This window comes from Polyodon spathula, chromosome 19 (genome assembly GCF_017654505.1).
Source record: "Polyodon spathula isolate WHYD16114869_AA chromosome 19, ASM1765450v1, whole genome shotgun sequence".
Lineage (NCBI taxonomy): Eukaryota > Metazoa > Chordata > Actinopteri > Acipenseriformes > Polyodontidae > Polyodon > Polyodon spathula.
Window position 1 is genome coordinate 28265555 of NC_054552.1, and position 15477 is coordinate 28281031.

The 15477-nt window shown below is 35.3% G+C and overlaps 1 protein-coding gene across 14 annotated transcripts in view; it reads left to right on the top strand.

Annotated features, from left to right (window-relative positions):
* Positions 1 to 15477, top strand: part of LOC121294580 (transcription factor 12-like) — a 102118-nt gene that overhangs the window by 20124 nt on the left and 66517 nt on the right. For all 14 annotated transcript variants that reach the window (XM_041218406.1, XM_041218403.1, XM_041218408.1 and 11 more), the window contains exons 4-5: positions 6184 to 6257; positions 13630 to 13732. In XM_041218406.1, coding sequence (XP_041074340.1) covers positions 6184 to 6257; positions 13630 to 13732 — 177 coding nt within the window. The remainder of the gene's footprint in view (positions 1 to 6183; positions 6258 to 13629; positions 13733 to 15477) is intronic.

Here is a 15477-nt window from a genome sequence, read left to right on the forward strand (position 1 = left end):
CCTTCATTCAAGGTTACATTTATTTGTGTTTAATTTGAGATGTTGAGGATATAACCTATTTGTTCATGGCTACCTGTGATGCCACCTCCTCTGCCAGACAGATTGTTGGCAGAGTTCTGTGGTATTTCCATAAGCTTCATGCTTCTGCAAAAAGGTTGTAAATAATTGTCTATGTAAACTCCTTGCTTGTATAAGCATTATAGATGTTTTCATTGCATAGCCACTGCAAATTTAGCAGAAACGTTATAAAGAGTAGTTCATAAAAATAGGAAACCTCTTAAAGTATCTTAGGGATTACAGAACAATTTGTATAAAACCATCAAGTTTAGAGAGAATTTTGCTTACACTTCGTGTCATTTGGCAGATTTATTATTATTAAGATATTATTATCCACAATTTAAGGGAAATGATACATGTGGACAGAATTGTGCTTTTACAGTTATTGTAAATGTTGTTTTTATTCTTAATTATTGTGCTGCTTATGAAGCTGACGTTCTTGCATTCATCCACAGAGCTTGGATGGCACAAGCAGTGCTAGTGAGGGCTTCCCCACACTGTTCTGCAGTGGAGAAATCCCCTCATCATACCCATCCAATTTTGGGCTGCCTGCAAAAAGCTTCCCAGTGCCAGTTGTGCAGATTCAAGCAGTGGTTTTGTAATGTGAACCTCAGAGACCTGAAAGCAGAGTTCAGACCATCAAGCTCTTATTTCGAAAGCTGGTTTTCAACCCTGATGTTGATGATAAGTAAAGAAATGGCCATTGGTTAGACTATTTTTTCATTATGAACCATGTGGGTTGGAACGCCCTTGTGGAAGTCTATTATACCTTATTGTGTGTATCCCACTGCCCATTATCACTGTCTTATCTTCTGAAACGCAGTAAACAGGCATTCAGAGCTCTCCTTTCCTGGCCCCTCCACTAGACTAGTTAACATGACTTATAAAATAAACGAACCCTTAACTACTGGGGTGTTTGGTGCTCTTGAACATATCACTTTTAGTAACATCAGTAATAATTTTAAATAGTAGATTACAGCTTTTTAGATGACAATTTTGATGCAGCAAAATTGTATTGAATACCCAGCACCTCCCCTGCTCTCATCTGACAGTTGGCCCCAGAACAGTGTTTTTTGTCAATTGGGGGTAACTTACATAAAACACATGTTTCATCCCTATAGACGTTACCATACTAATGATGTAGCTTTTTCTACAACAACAGAACAATTCTTTATGCTGCATTTTTAGTGTGGACTTTCAGACCTGCCTTACTATTTATAAGGTGCAGTTTTTATATTAAAAAAATACATTCTTGTCATAAGGCTGCAGAGGTATACGCAGGAGCATTTGTACCCTGTTTTGCTAGTGATTTTAATGCCTTGTCCCATACACACACTAAACATGGCTTTCACATAGAGTATGTAATAAAATTAGACTAGTCTTCATAAATACCTTATTTTCTCCTGTCCTGGAGTTTTCCTGACTGCCTCAGCCCTGTTTTGTTAAAGTAAACATGGTTGCAATTTTGAGATCCTAGATACATTTTGTATTTGGACAATCAGGAGAGAGTCTTTAAGCATGTGACTGTGCAAGATTCCAAATAGCACTGAAGACTGCATGGTTTAGACAGCTGTTAAAATCAACAATGTTGTTGACATGTATGCAGACAGCTGCACCAATCAGTGTAATATTAATGGCTTTTTTGACCTTGTAGCAGGAAACATTGGTAGGGAATGTAATGAAAGAACTAGGTTTCTATTCATGGATACAAAAATGCTTAAAAGTAAATTAACCATAGTGGTGTTATACAGTGTATAGTTCAAATCATTGCAGAGTTTTACTGTTGCAAGAAAACGTGCTCAGTTAAACAAAGATCTCTAATGCTGCCAGGCAGTCAAACAACAATGGGACAAAGATGAGAACAGAGCACAGGGTCAGTGCCAAAAAATCCACATCCTCTACTTGAAAGCCATTGCATGCAAACAAACTTGTTTTTTTTTTATGTTGTAGACACTGAAAGAACACGTTCTTTACAAAGGAACAGGCAGCCCAATATCTTTACCACAGAGCAGTAACATGTGAAGGATTCCTTTGGTTTTTGTATCCAAGAGATTTGGAGGAGGAGCTGACGTATGCCTGGCATTGAAGAATACACTAGCCTCATATTAAAGTGTTTTAAAGTTATGGAATAAGTGTTATAAATAAGTGTTCCTTTTTTGTTTTTACCATTTATCATACAGCATTTATGACCCCCCCCCCCAAAAAAAAAAAAAAATTTTTGAAAAGTAAAACAATACTTTTTTTTTTTTGTATCATACCCTTTTGTTTATTGGTTAGAACTACAAAACTAAATAAAACTCCAGACACTGTCCCATCTGGGGGAACAGGTGCAGAATGCAGGTTTCAGTGCAAATCTGCATGCAGTGGATCTTGCTATATCAAAGGCACATGGCAGCATTTTATGTGGAGGCAGTGGTGAAAGATGGCAAAAGCTGGAGCTGAACACAACACACGTCGCCTTGAATAACAACAAACACAGATCTAGCATGACATCATCAAACTGCAGCCTGGCTCCACAAGTGCAGACGAATCTGCGTGTTTCTGATGGATGATAAAACAGGGCTGCAAGTGAGATTCAGAAACAGTCTCTGTATACACGGGTCCACAACTGTGAATGCAACTAAGAGCCAGATTTACGGAAATTGCAACCTTTTTGTGTGTGTGTTTAATATATAAATATGTGGTGTTTTCATTAATTTATTCCTAACTGTTCATAAAAAAAATATTCAAAAACGTTAGCTTATGAAATAAAACTCTTAATAGGGGTTGCAGGCGAGGTGTAAAAAAAAAAATACAGTCACGCCATCACTTCATACAAACACTTCAGACAGCCTCAACAATAATTACAAAGACAATGATTTGAAATGAATTCACTTTGCCAAGATATTAACAAGCTACTTGTATATAAAATTGTTCTAGTTAACAGTAAATAAAACCCTGGTTATATGTAAAAAATAACTAAGTATCTGTGTTGAAAGCGGGTTATAGATCAGGTAGTGGTAATCTATAGCTTTCACCCACTAAATTACAGTTGTACGTTTTTTGGCCTCGTCCGTGCAATGTCTTATGACGTTCGTCTTGAGTGATTTAGTAGATGGTTAAATAAAGCCGCTGACTCATAACAGAAGAAACCACAGGAAAAGTGGTCTCTAAAACGTAAAATTGGGTTGCTTTTTATTCAGCGTTCAATAATGTAGAGTTTTATTCAGCTTTATGGTTTTTTGTGTGTTTTCTTTTAATCTGATCTCCATCATGCTTGTTTTTTCAAGAATAATTTTATTTCATAGACAAAATCCCCTTTACAGTACTTGGAGATGTGTCATTTTACTGCTGTTAAGAACATTGACTCATTAACATGGTACTACATTTCCGTTTTTAAAATTAATATAATATTATATATATATTTTTTTATTTATTATATATTATATATATATAATATATATATATATATATCACAAATCAACACTATTTTTTTTACAAACTACAAATAGCCTGGCTAAACAACGGTCAGGAGTTCAGTTCGAAGCGACAGACAGACTCCTTTTTCAGGTATATATTTTACAACAAGAAAGGTAAATATACAGTCACTGGCCACTTTATTTACATGCACTTCCTAATATCAACAGGGTGTCTCGCAAGTTCAGCCCACACATGACCACTTGGATTGAGATCTGGACAACGTGCTGACTGAGGTCTGCCTCATGTGCAAATCACGGACAATTCCAGAGGTGTCAAAGGACCCCAGTGATTAGCATATGCAAATGAGAGGAGGGGGAGGGGCTTCGTAATAAAGTGGCCAGGAAATGTATTTTGTTATACACTCACAGAAGTTGATTTAAACACTGTACCTCTCCTATAAGCTGCAGCTGGAATTTTTTTTTTTTTTAAGAGCGTTTTGCAGCTTTTGGGGGGTTAACCTGGATTGCACCAAGGGTGCTGTGAAGTGCTCTAAGAAATCTAACTGGGTTATCCTGACAGGGTAGATGATTATAAAATAAACGTCAAACAATTAAATAGCATTTCTTGTGTGATTTGTTATTATTTTTACTAGCATGATGTCTTCAATTAACAACTCTGAAGCTTTATTCCTTTGTTCCTTCTTGACCCCTGGTGGATAAGGCTTAAAAGACACGATTACAGCCAGTGGCTAATAAGACCACATGTAAACAACCACAAATATAATGTAGATATGGACTTACCTTACCCACATTTCTACCTCCCTGTCCAAAAAATATTGTTAAAATCTGACTGGAAGTCTGTAGAATCAAATAGCTCGATGATACTGGACTGGAAGACAATATTACATTGATTTACCATCGAGTAAATCATTCTTTTCTGCCAGTAAATTAAATTACACTCAAACATCAAATCTGTAGAGAACTTAAGTAAGCTTCTCTGCCAAATAGACATTGGTGTTTCAGCTTTCCAGTCTCTACATTAAGTAGAAAGGATATTGGGTGTTTTCAAAACCACCGCTTCTAACAGGAAAAAAGTCACTTATATTGAGAACACTTTTATTTAAAAAGATTGTTGATAAAAAGAAAAAAAAAACTTTTGAAACTTATCTTGTATAAACATATACAAATGTAGTATTTACTGAAAGTCACTGTTGCAGAATGTTTATTTTGAACCTTCCAGGCGAGACAATAAGGGCTAAGGTGTTGTGTAAATGACAGGTACTGGGAAAAAGCTGACAAGCAGTTCAGTAAAGTCAGTGTTTTAGAGGCTGGCACATTTCAAAGCACAAGGGAGAAGCAAATATAGATTGAAGGGAAATCTGTCAGAAGTTACTGTAAGAAAGAGAAGTGTGTTGTCATTACAGGAATTAATGGTCTCAGACTTTGGATCCCTGAGGGACCCAGGTCTCCTTACAGGAAATGAATGGAATTGTTTATGGACTAAAACAGAGTTCAGTGCCTGCAAATGCAGCTGGTTTTAAAACAGCAATATTTAAAAAGGCTATTAGAAAGACTTTTGAGACAGATACCCCGCTCAAAAATAAAATAATAATGAACTCTGCTTATTGTTTAAACTTTCAGTTCATGGTGTGAATTTAATAGTTTCAGTTTATGTGATTTTTTTTTTTTTTTGTGTCAGTAGAAAGCTGCTGTTTTGTTTTTTTAACTGTAAAACTAACACATTACCTTCTTTTAATAACTGTTTTTGTTTTTTATTTGAGAAATAAATGCAATAAAATCTGTTATTTGGTTAAATGTTTTTTTTTTTTTTTTTTTATGAATCCATAACATTGTATTTTCTGTGTTTTTCTGTTTCCAGATTGTTATACAGTATTATCTTGAAGGAACCTCATTACCTGCAAGCAATATTGGATAAAATAACATTACTGGAGTGAAAACTCATATTTTTGTACTGAGTAAAGCCAACCTAAATGTAATTTGGCTGCACAGATATTTTATTTGTTCAACATATAGCAGATGTTGAATCCCTACAACACAGTACCCTTTTTTCTTCTGCAAAAATGCAGCATTTGAAAGTACAAGTTCTATTAAATTAAGAAGTCCAGATTTATTGTTTATCATCACCTTTTTGTCATATTTAGTTATATTGAGTGCTTGGAAATGTTTGTGTGCGATTTTTATAAATAAATGAGTGAATTGTTTTAAAAGTGTGGTTAGTTATGGGAGCACTGGCATTTTATAAGGAATTACACAACTGCTTTCTGTTGCATAGAGGGTATGGTTCTAAAAACTGTAGAAGTTTAAATCCAATACAAGTTCCAGACTCAAATCCAGGCTGATTTCTGGAGGACCATCTTCAGTAGAGGCTGTTGTTGATAACTTGCTGTTATGCGGGAGTTATGATAATCAAAAGCTCTTGAATTGACCCAGTGAAAGGAAGTGTTACTTAGACATTTTGTAATTAGTTACATTTTTAGGTAGTTTTAATGTGAGATCATTTGGACTTTCACAGCTATTTCGTGGTCTGCGGTTTAGTGTTGTCAAAGGGAGAGAATAAATAAAAGGTTATTTCTATTTTAAGATCAATAGCAACAGAAAACTGCATAGAAATATAGGTGCACTTGCAGTATGTTTGTGTGAAGTGATATACAGCTGCTGAATGTTTAAATGTTAGAATAATTGAGCTCTGTGTCTCTTTTAATGGTAGGTATGGAGGAGAGAACAAGCACAGCCACATGGGAAGCAGGAGGACAGCAAAGTCCCTCTTATCAGTCCTCCAGGGTAAGAAGACTGGGTTTGTTTTTATAAATTATTATTATTATTTTTATTATTATTATTTTTTATAAGCACAGAACAAGGTTGTATGAACTTCATAACAATAGTCTTGAACAAAAATTGAGTGTCAAGCTAGGTTTGGGCCCCTTTCATTTATTTATTTTTTAATGAAAAACACTACCTTGATAAATGTTTTGTTTCCAACAGAACTGTGTGAATCGATTTTAATTGAATGTTCTATCTTAAACACACACTAGCACGTTTATCTACTAGATATAATCGCTCAACAGATATTAAAGTATTATTTCAGAGTAAACTGTGCCATTTTACAATTAAGTCAATATCAATTTTTTTGTGCTGTTCAGGTAAAATCTAATCAAGTTTCTTATAGATACAATTTTAAATAATCAGACAGGTTAGATAATCATTGTTAAGTATTTTTTATAAATAAATATCTTGCATTTTAATGAAAAAAAAAAGTTTATTTACTGAATTAGATTACATTTATAAAAGTAGTGTTTTTTTTTAACCAACAATTAAATTTTTTTTTTTTTTTTTTTTTTTTTTTACATTTTTTATTCACCAAGATTTAAACATTGATGCCTGAGTCTTGATCTCTGGTCTTGTATATATCAAGTCTCTAGACATTTCTCGTGTGGGTTCTTTCTGCAGTTACTTCAATATTAATAGGAATTGTTATCGTTCCACTCTGATACTAAACAAAGAAAGAGGAACCGACAGTCATTTTAAAACCAACTCATTTAGCATAATGTTTATTTTAGGCTAGATCTACTGACAATTAAGTCATTTTCTTTAAAAAAAAAAAAAAAGTCCACATTTGCATGACTGCTGACAATTGCATATTAATATGTGCAAAAACAGTCTAGCATTGATATTATCCTTTGTAAATCGAGTGAAATTTGCTGGAAGCATCTGTCAGAGTTATGGAAAATGTACAGCAGGATATCAGCACTTAAAATGTTGTTTTAAAAAACAACACATTTTTCTACACCACTGTATACTATGCAAAATTATTTTATTGATATTATGTTGTCTGTACATGATCGTTAAACAGTTGGGTTTTGGGTTCATTTTTCTGATGTCCTATATAAATCTCATTTAATGTCAATCTCTTGTCACTTTTCATTAAAAGTCAGTTAAATGTCAGATCCGCACAGCCTGCGTTACCTTGTTTATTTTCCATTGCCCTTCCCGAATGAACATCTACAGGCTATAGTTCCGTAGACAGGCAGATTTGAATTACAAGATTGAGACGCATGATGTGTGTGCTGCAGGTACATATAAATCATCATCTTTGACATTACTGGGATGGGGAAATGAGAAACGGGCTGATGCTCAGCCAGTACGGTACAAAGTGTCAGAAATTTCATGCAGATTTGCTGCAGTTCCTCCGGTACAAAATCTGCATTAGGTGTCACATTAAAAAGTTCAGCAGAATCAGACACACACAAAAAAAAAAGCACGTCCTTCAAGTTCTGGTATTGTGTTTAGAAAACACTTGCATTTGCCTCTCATTTAACACACATTTTTTTTGTGGTTGCATTTGTAATTTTTGTACTTTTCCATGTATATTCAGTTGACAGGGTCATAAATGTTTAAAGACAAGTTACTAAATAATTTTGATAAAACATTTTCTTTCTTTCTTTCTTTCTTTCTTTCTTTCTTTCTTTCTTATTTTGATATACTTCTGGTTACACAAATATTTTCAAATCAAACTTGATAATTGCCAGAGCCTATGCAAAAATATAGCGAGCGGGTGGAGACGGGACATTAAAGTAATTTTATATTTCCAGTTTGGTAGTTGTTATGAAAGGAGTCGTACAAACACAGACACACTGGCACACTCATACCAATTGGGAAATTAAGTCTTGTCAACGCTTCATCCTGACATTGCACAAAGGCTGTGTATGCGATGGCTCAAAGGCTGGCACAGAGGCAAAGCATGGCAGTAAACCACACATGGCTCTTTGGGAAAGGCGTGAGTGGTTAGATGCCAAGCGCTTTATCAACATGAACAGGTTTACGATAGAGAGGCTGGCACAGGGATAGAGAAGTGCCTGTTGGAGAGACTTGTTTGTGTTTTTTATTTGTCGGTTGACCTATTGCTACTTCACTCTTACATGAATGCAAGGGTGTCCATCTGTAAAACAGTTTTCCCAGGTGCCTTGTTACCTTTGGCCTTTGTGTGACAGTTATTCTGTACTTGTCCTGTGTTCTTGTTGGTTTAGAATTCACACTTGCCTGTTGCTTTTGAATTCAACTGAGAGAATTGGGAAAAAAATGCCTTGTTTTTTTATCCATTTCTTTTAAAAAGAACACTCTACCATATTGAATAGTTAATCAGTGTCTTGTATAAAAATAAATCCCTTTTGGTCTAATATCAAACTTGGTAAACTGCTGAGTTGAGTTCCATTTACTAGACAAGTTGCAGATCTGCAGCGCTGTAAGTGTATTACAGGAAGTGGATTTACGGTTCTGGAAACACTGCAGTGTAAAAACAAAAATGAAGAGAATTTTGCATAAATAGTCATACTGCTGATTACGACCAGCTTTATATTGCAAATATGTTGTTATGAAACAAAGCAAAAATAAATCTAACATTGCATGACATTTAGAAGCACTGGTAGTTGTTCCAGACCTTTTTTAAAATTTTATTTTATACAACATGTAATTTGAATAATAACAAATGCATTGCTTCTTATAACAGAAGTATCATGAAAAGGTAGATTTATTAAATAGTCTTTTATATATATCAGGAAATCCTGTTTTATGCATATCTTGAAATCCATACAAGCCACTTTTTTGTACAAGGTTAAATAAAAGTGGACTGTAAAGAAAATATGTAGCATTTAATATTTGTTTTAAAATGCCGTCAGATAAGAAATTAACCCTGTAGAAACACTATCAAGTTTTGATAATAAAACAATATTATTATTGTTAATAATAATAATAATAATAATAATAATAATACTAGAACGACCAAAAACGTAAACTCAACATGAAAACTGTCTGACCAAGGAAAGCAGTATATTAACAAAATGTTTTTTTTTTTTTTTTTTTTTTTTTAAATGGGATTAAGGATTTATTTATCAAACAGTAAAACTAAAACCTACTGTACCAGTACTTATTTTTTTCATCTTGAAATGATGTCTAAACATTGTAAAGTAGTGAAGTGACATTTGTTTCATAAATTACTTTTTTCAGTGGTAATAATTATTGAGATATAACCTACAGCAATAACTGTCAGGCACTGAACACATGGTCAAAGCTCAGCACAGCTAATGAAAGGCATTCCTTAATTGTATTCATCAGGGCTTCAGTAGCCTATATTTAAAGAGTCTCTGAATTGCTCAATTGCACTATGAAAACATTTTGATACTGTACTAGACTTACAGTGATATGTGATCAGAAATTAAATGGGCAGATATTATTGACAAACCTCTACATTGCCACTCCTGCCTGGCCACTAAGCATAGGCTACTGTAATGTGGTAGCACTTCAGAATAATGCAGTTTAATTATGTTGTAATTAGATACTTACAGTAGTACAAAAATATATATATATAAAAAAGCATTTTTAAAGCATGCTGAGTAACAGTAGCTGCAGTCTTCTAGTGATTTACTGTTGGTCCTGTTTTTTTTGTTTTTTTTTTTAAACCCATTATTGTTAATTTTCTTTAGTCTGTAAGCTTATGTTAATGGCCGCTACTTTTTTCCTGCACAGCAAAGTTAATGTAAATATAATTTAAAAAGCTGGAGAAGCAGTTGATTTGCATGTGGCAACTCAGACTTTCAGGTGAAACCATGCATTTGAATATGGCAAAACTGGTGCTTAGCCTGTGAATTAATACAAAAAGTAAACCCAGTCTCCCTGCAGCTACCCCCTTACACTCCCTTTTCAGTTTTAGCTGACTGAAAATGTTTCTAAAAATCATTGACATCTAAAACTTACAAGCAAGGATTGGGACTTAGCTGAGTCTTGGATTTGTATTTAAAAAAATACATATATATTTTTTGGAGGTTGTTGTTCAGATAATACAAAATGTCTTGCATGGGCTTAGCATAAATTCATATGCACATTTTGTACGGCACATTGACAGTAGAGTACATTGGCGAGTATTTGCCTAAACTAAAATGCTTAGGTATGCTTATTTGGACCTGTGAAATGTTTGAAATGATAACATTTATATGGAAAGGTCTTTTGTTAGTTAAATCTTAGTCCTGAAAATTCAGCAGTAAAGTTTTGAAACGTTCAAAATTGTATTTTTACAATGACATGTAGTGTTACTGCAAGGACAGAGTAGCTAAAATACAAGGTAAATCACTTTCCCACTTTGCGCTTATGTAGTGGAAAAAAATAATTTACTGCTGAACAATGAAATTTGGCAGTTGGAGATACCAAACGATGGTCAACAATATTCTCGTACTAGAGGGTGGCTCAGATGATGCCTAGAAGTGTTATAAGATTACACAGTTCCATCAGCAACATTAAACACAGTGGGGGCAGAGAGACCACACTGCCACACTTATTAAAATATTCATTCATGTTCTGCTTGTTTGCACTGGAAAATCAAACTCCCGAATGCTGATTTTCTCTACGCCTGCTTTCTCTTTACAACCTGCTCACAACACAGCAGCTTTTCCTGCATGCTTTTCTTTGAATGTGTCCTTTTCCTTTTGTTTTGTGGGAACAAGAGAACAGGAGCCTTTCTAATAATTTATATTTATATACAGAGAGACGGACAATAGCATTTCCCCTGAAGTCGCTGCCGTCTTTTGCTCTACTGTTTTTTAGAGGGTGTGTGTGTGTCTGTGTCTATGTGTGTGTGTGTGTGTGTGTGTGTGTGTGTGTGTGTATGTGTGTGTGTGTTTATTCCATTTAATACGCAATCGGACCTTATGATGTTGACCTTGGCTGCAAGCCATTCTATTTCCTGGGCAGCTGCTGCTCCGAGCTGCCCATCTGACAGACGGGGCCATGGTCACGGTTACCAGAGGACACCCCTGTGGTCACAACCAAGCTGTAAATGTCACTGTGAGATTGCTTCTCTCATGTCTGTCATAGGCATATCATTGATTCTGAAGTAGTTAAACTGAGGCAAAGATTCACCTGGGACGTGAGACTCAAAAGATTACTTTAAAGCAGTGTAGCGAAAGGAGCTGTGCCTTGCATCCTTAAGCAGTAGTGGTTGTTTGACAGTTATTTAGCCAGCAGTTACTAGCCCTTTGGTTGAACTGACAGCGTGCAGCCAAGATAGCGGGGGCCTGTTTCGGCCCCTTTTAATGCTGCCTTGAATGTTGGCCTGCAGTCTGGGAAATGATGAGTGTTCTGTGATTGATGATCTAATTGTCCCAAAGGATTCCGCTTGGTAAACTGTTGCTGTAGGCCTGACCACAATTCCACGGCTTTCCATTGCTTGTCTTGCAGCCCCTGCTTCAGCCTTTTCCAGCTTCCTGGCAGGAGAAGGACAAATGATGTAGATGTAATGTCAAATTAATCTAAAACGTTGGTTCATTATAAAGACTTTCCTGAGGCATCTGCTTAATCAAAATGTAAAAACCATAGATAAAAAAAAAATAGAAGGATTGAGGTTGTTCAACTACTTCTTTCTGGCATTGTATGAAGTGCTGCTTGAACTCTACAGACTACAGTTGTTGTGTGTTTGCACTCATTTGGGCGGTGGTGGTTATTATTATTAGTTCATCTTGTCATTGACTAGATCATTGGCCAAGCAGGCACAGTGGGAATTCTCAGCAGGCTGCTGAACACAGTCAACATTCTGCCAGCATACAAATGATTCGATCACCTACAATGAAATGATATATATATAATACGATTTGGCGTATGTTGAGTTAGTACAATATGAGTTTTTGAAAGCCTGTATAACAGTAGACTCCATGACCACAGCCAGTTGTACAGCTTCTCTTGTCAAAGTTAATGTAGTTTTAGGAAACTGATTTGTGCAGTGCTGCACCACTCGTATATATATTTTTTGAAGTACGGAAAGATTTTCGGAGTGGGCAGGATTAGTATTACTGCCAATCATCTTTTATTGCAGAAGTTTAAAAAAAAAAAAAAAAAACAACAAAAAAACCTGTGACCAATGTTTAGCCCAAAGCCACACAACTGAGAGCCTTTCTAAAAAAGGACACTTAAACCACAGTGGAAGAAGAGAGATTTAAATTGGCAGGCTCCTGGGTGTAATATGCGTGAGCTTGGCTTATAAAAATACTCTGCTTAACAATCTCACTGTTTGAATTCTGATACTTTGACTATTATAAGACTAGTGACTCCTTCAGGCAAAGCCTGCCAAATATCTGAAGGCCAAAATTATTTCTGACATTGGAAATGCACACGTTAGGTCATTTAAACTCAAGTATGTTAATTAATTGCTTTTCAATATAGTGTGTTAATATTCTTAGACAGCTTGAGCTTTCCAATAAACACTTGTTTAGTAAATCATAACACATGACAGGGTGTCCAGTTAAAGGGTACGGTGAGCCTGGGTGGAGTGACTGTTATTTTTTTGCATAACCTAGAAAGTATGTTTTCTATACTTATAACAGTGGCTTAATATAGGAACATTTAAAAATAAAAAGCATAGTGAAGTACATCTAAACAGTACTAATGGTCATCTTGAAAAGCGTGTTAGCCAGTCAGTTTGGTGGATTATTTCCAAATTTATTTCATCAAACTAAGCTTTCATATCTCATTTACAGAGGGGTTCTGCTTATACCTGGTTTAATAATTGGGTGGGGCTGTGGCATAAGGAGAAGAACACTATTGCCTTGCAGGGGGGCTTGTAGTTCTAGCCCCTTGGCTCTCAGCAATACGTTGCATTCATTATGTCCTTCCATAGAGTTCACAAACAAGTTATACTAGAAGCAAACAAGAATGTACTGTAGGTGTATAATCATTATTTAATAGCTGGGGGACAACTGGGAACTGTATCTCCTGACTGATGTGAACGGGTCTATTTACAAATGTATTAATTTGATAAAAACAAGCAAGTGGTGTGACTTGTTGTCAGTATTCTTATATCACTGAAAGGGTATGATGTGAAATTGTCAGAGCAACCTAATTTAGTTGTCAGTGAGTGCAGCAGGAGAAATGCTTGTAATTTATTCCACAACAATGTTGTTTTTTGCTGATCTTCAAGTAGACCACTGTGTTTTCCAATTGAAAGCCAACCAGGTAGGAACAGGATATATTTTTTTTTTTTTTTTTTTTTAAATGTGATTTTGAATGCAATAAAGAAAGCTAACAGTATAGTGACAGCTGACCAATTACAGTGTCACTGCACTCAATTAGCGGCACTGCCTAATAATCTGTTTAATACCCTTTCTCTCTCCCCTAGGGTTTTGCAGACAGCCCTCATTACGGTGATCACTTGAATGACAGTCGATTAGTGTCCCACGAAGGATTGTCCCCGACGCCTTTCATGAACTCCAGTCTGATGGGTAAGTAGGTAATTCTTTGCCAAGTAGACCCTCAAAGCCTCTTCGGTCAGGAAAAGCCATTTTTCATCCCTGATCTGGGCAGACAAGCCGTGCCACGCATCAGGAAGTGGCAGCAGTTTCTGTGGTGACAAAGTCTCCAGAAGCTGACCCTCCCCCAGGCTGAAAGTCACACCATCAGTACAATTTTCCATCACAAAAGACTTGCTTCTAGCAATCAGAAAGCCACCAGGAACACACAGTAGCAGGGAGGATTTTTTGAAGAAAGGGTTTATAAATATAAACGTCCAGCCTCTGCAGAATAACTTTTAAATAATCTCAACAGTTGTATTGAGACTTTAAAAGGGGTTGTAATAGTCTCTTCTCATTTCTTATAAGGACATTAATTAATTGATAAGCTGCTTTTTATTGGCACTAACCTTACTGATAATTTGGGTAGATCAGCAAGGGCAAACTGAAATATACAGGTGCTGTCTTTGTGATTGCCAGCATATGACTAGCTAAACTTTCTGGGTTGGTTATAATTATTGTAAGCAGGGAAATATGAGAACGATTTGGTATAGTCTTTTGTTTAGGATTATAACATCAGATTTGTGCTTCAATAACTGCTTATCAGACACAAGGATTGGTCAGGGGTTGAGCCTTTTTATTAAATTACATTTTCCTGTAATATCATATGGAATTACTTTTTTTCTGAGCATCCTTATTGAATCAAGTCTTTAAGGTAATTTCTTTTGCCATGAAAAGGGGTGAGCACTTGTGTGAAGATGTTATACAGTGAAGCATTACAATCATTTGAACTGTATTTCTGGAACCTTCGATTATGTTTGTGAACGTGACCTATTTTTTGTGATCTCAGCATTGCCATTTTAAGACAGAGCCCTGGTAATCCAAGTGGATTACTTCAATCCAAATCCTGGCGGTCTGCAATTTCTTTTGAAAATCTCCGTATGATGCAACGTCTTTGTTTACTTCTTTAATCGTGTTTGAAGAAAAAATTTGAAGAGACGCATAGACTGGAAAATTACTGCTACCAAAGGCATACATTCAAGACAGATTTAAACAATATTAAAAGTAACTAAAAGCTGTTGAAATTGCTTTTATTTATTTATTTTTTTAACACAAAAGTTGCTTAGTTTGACAATTGTGCCTAAAAGGAACCTGCCACTTTTATGTATTAAATAGATATATATTTTTTATGTTGTTGCCTATCTTTTAAAACACCTTTGTAGTTAAACCAATGACATGAAAACACTTTTTAATTTTTATTTATTTTTTTTTTTTTTTTTTATATAAATTGTCTCGTCATGGACAAATGGATATTTAAGTCGTGAATTTGATTTAGTGGATCCTGTGTAGATACTGCATGCATGGCTTTTAAATGTTTATTTCAGTATAGGCACAAATGTCTGACAGAACTCATTTCTGTAGTAAGTGGAACGTAGTTTGAAATGATTTTGAGAAGCACTTGGACAGCTTTAGGTTAGATCAGGAGTCTTGCTTCTTGGGGAATGTTTATTGGTTGCTCTTGCATGGTGGATTGTGTTTTGATTTGAATGTATTCTTATTCAGGCGATCACTAAAAAGGAGTTAACGTCATGTAAGGAGTGTGACAAGTTGAAAACACATTGAGATTATTGAAGGTCAGTTGGCCTTCATGGAAATGAACTTGTTTCAGTATTTGAATATAGAACAGATGGTTGATTGTGAAAACAATTTATTTGGCTTACCGGTAATCTTTTGTTGTT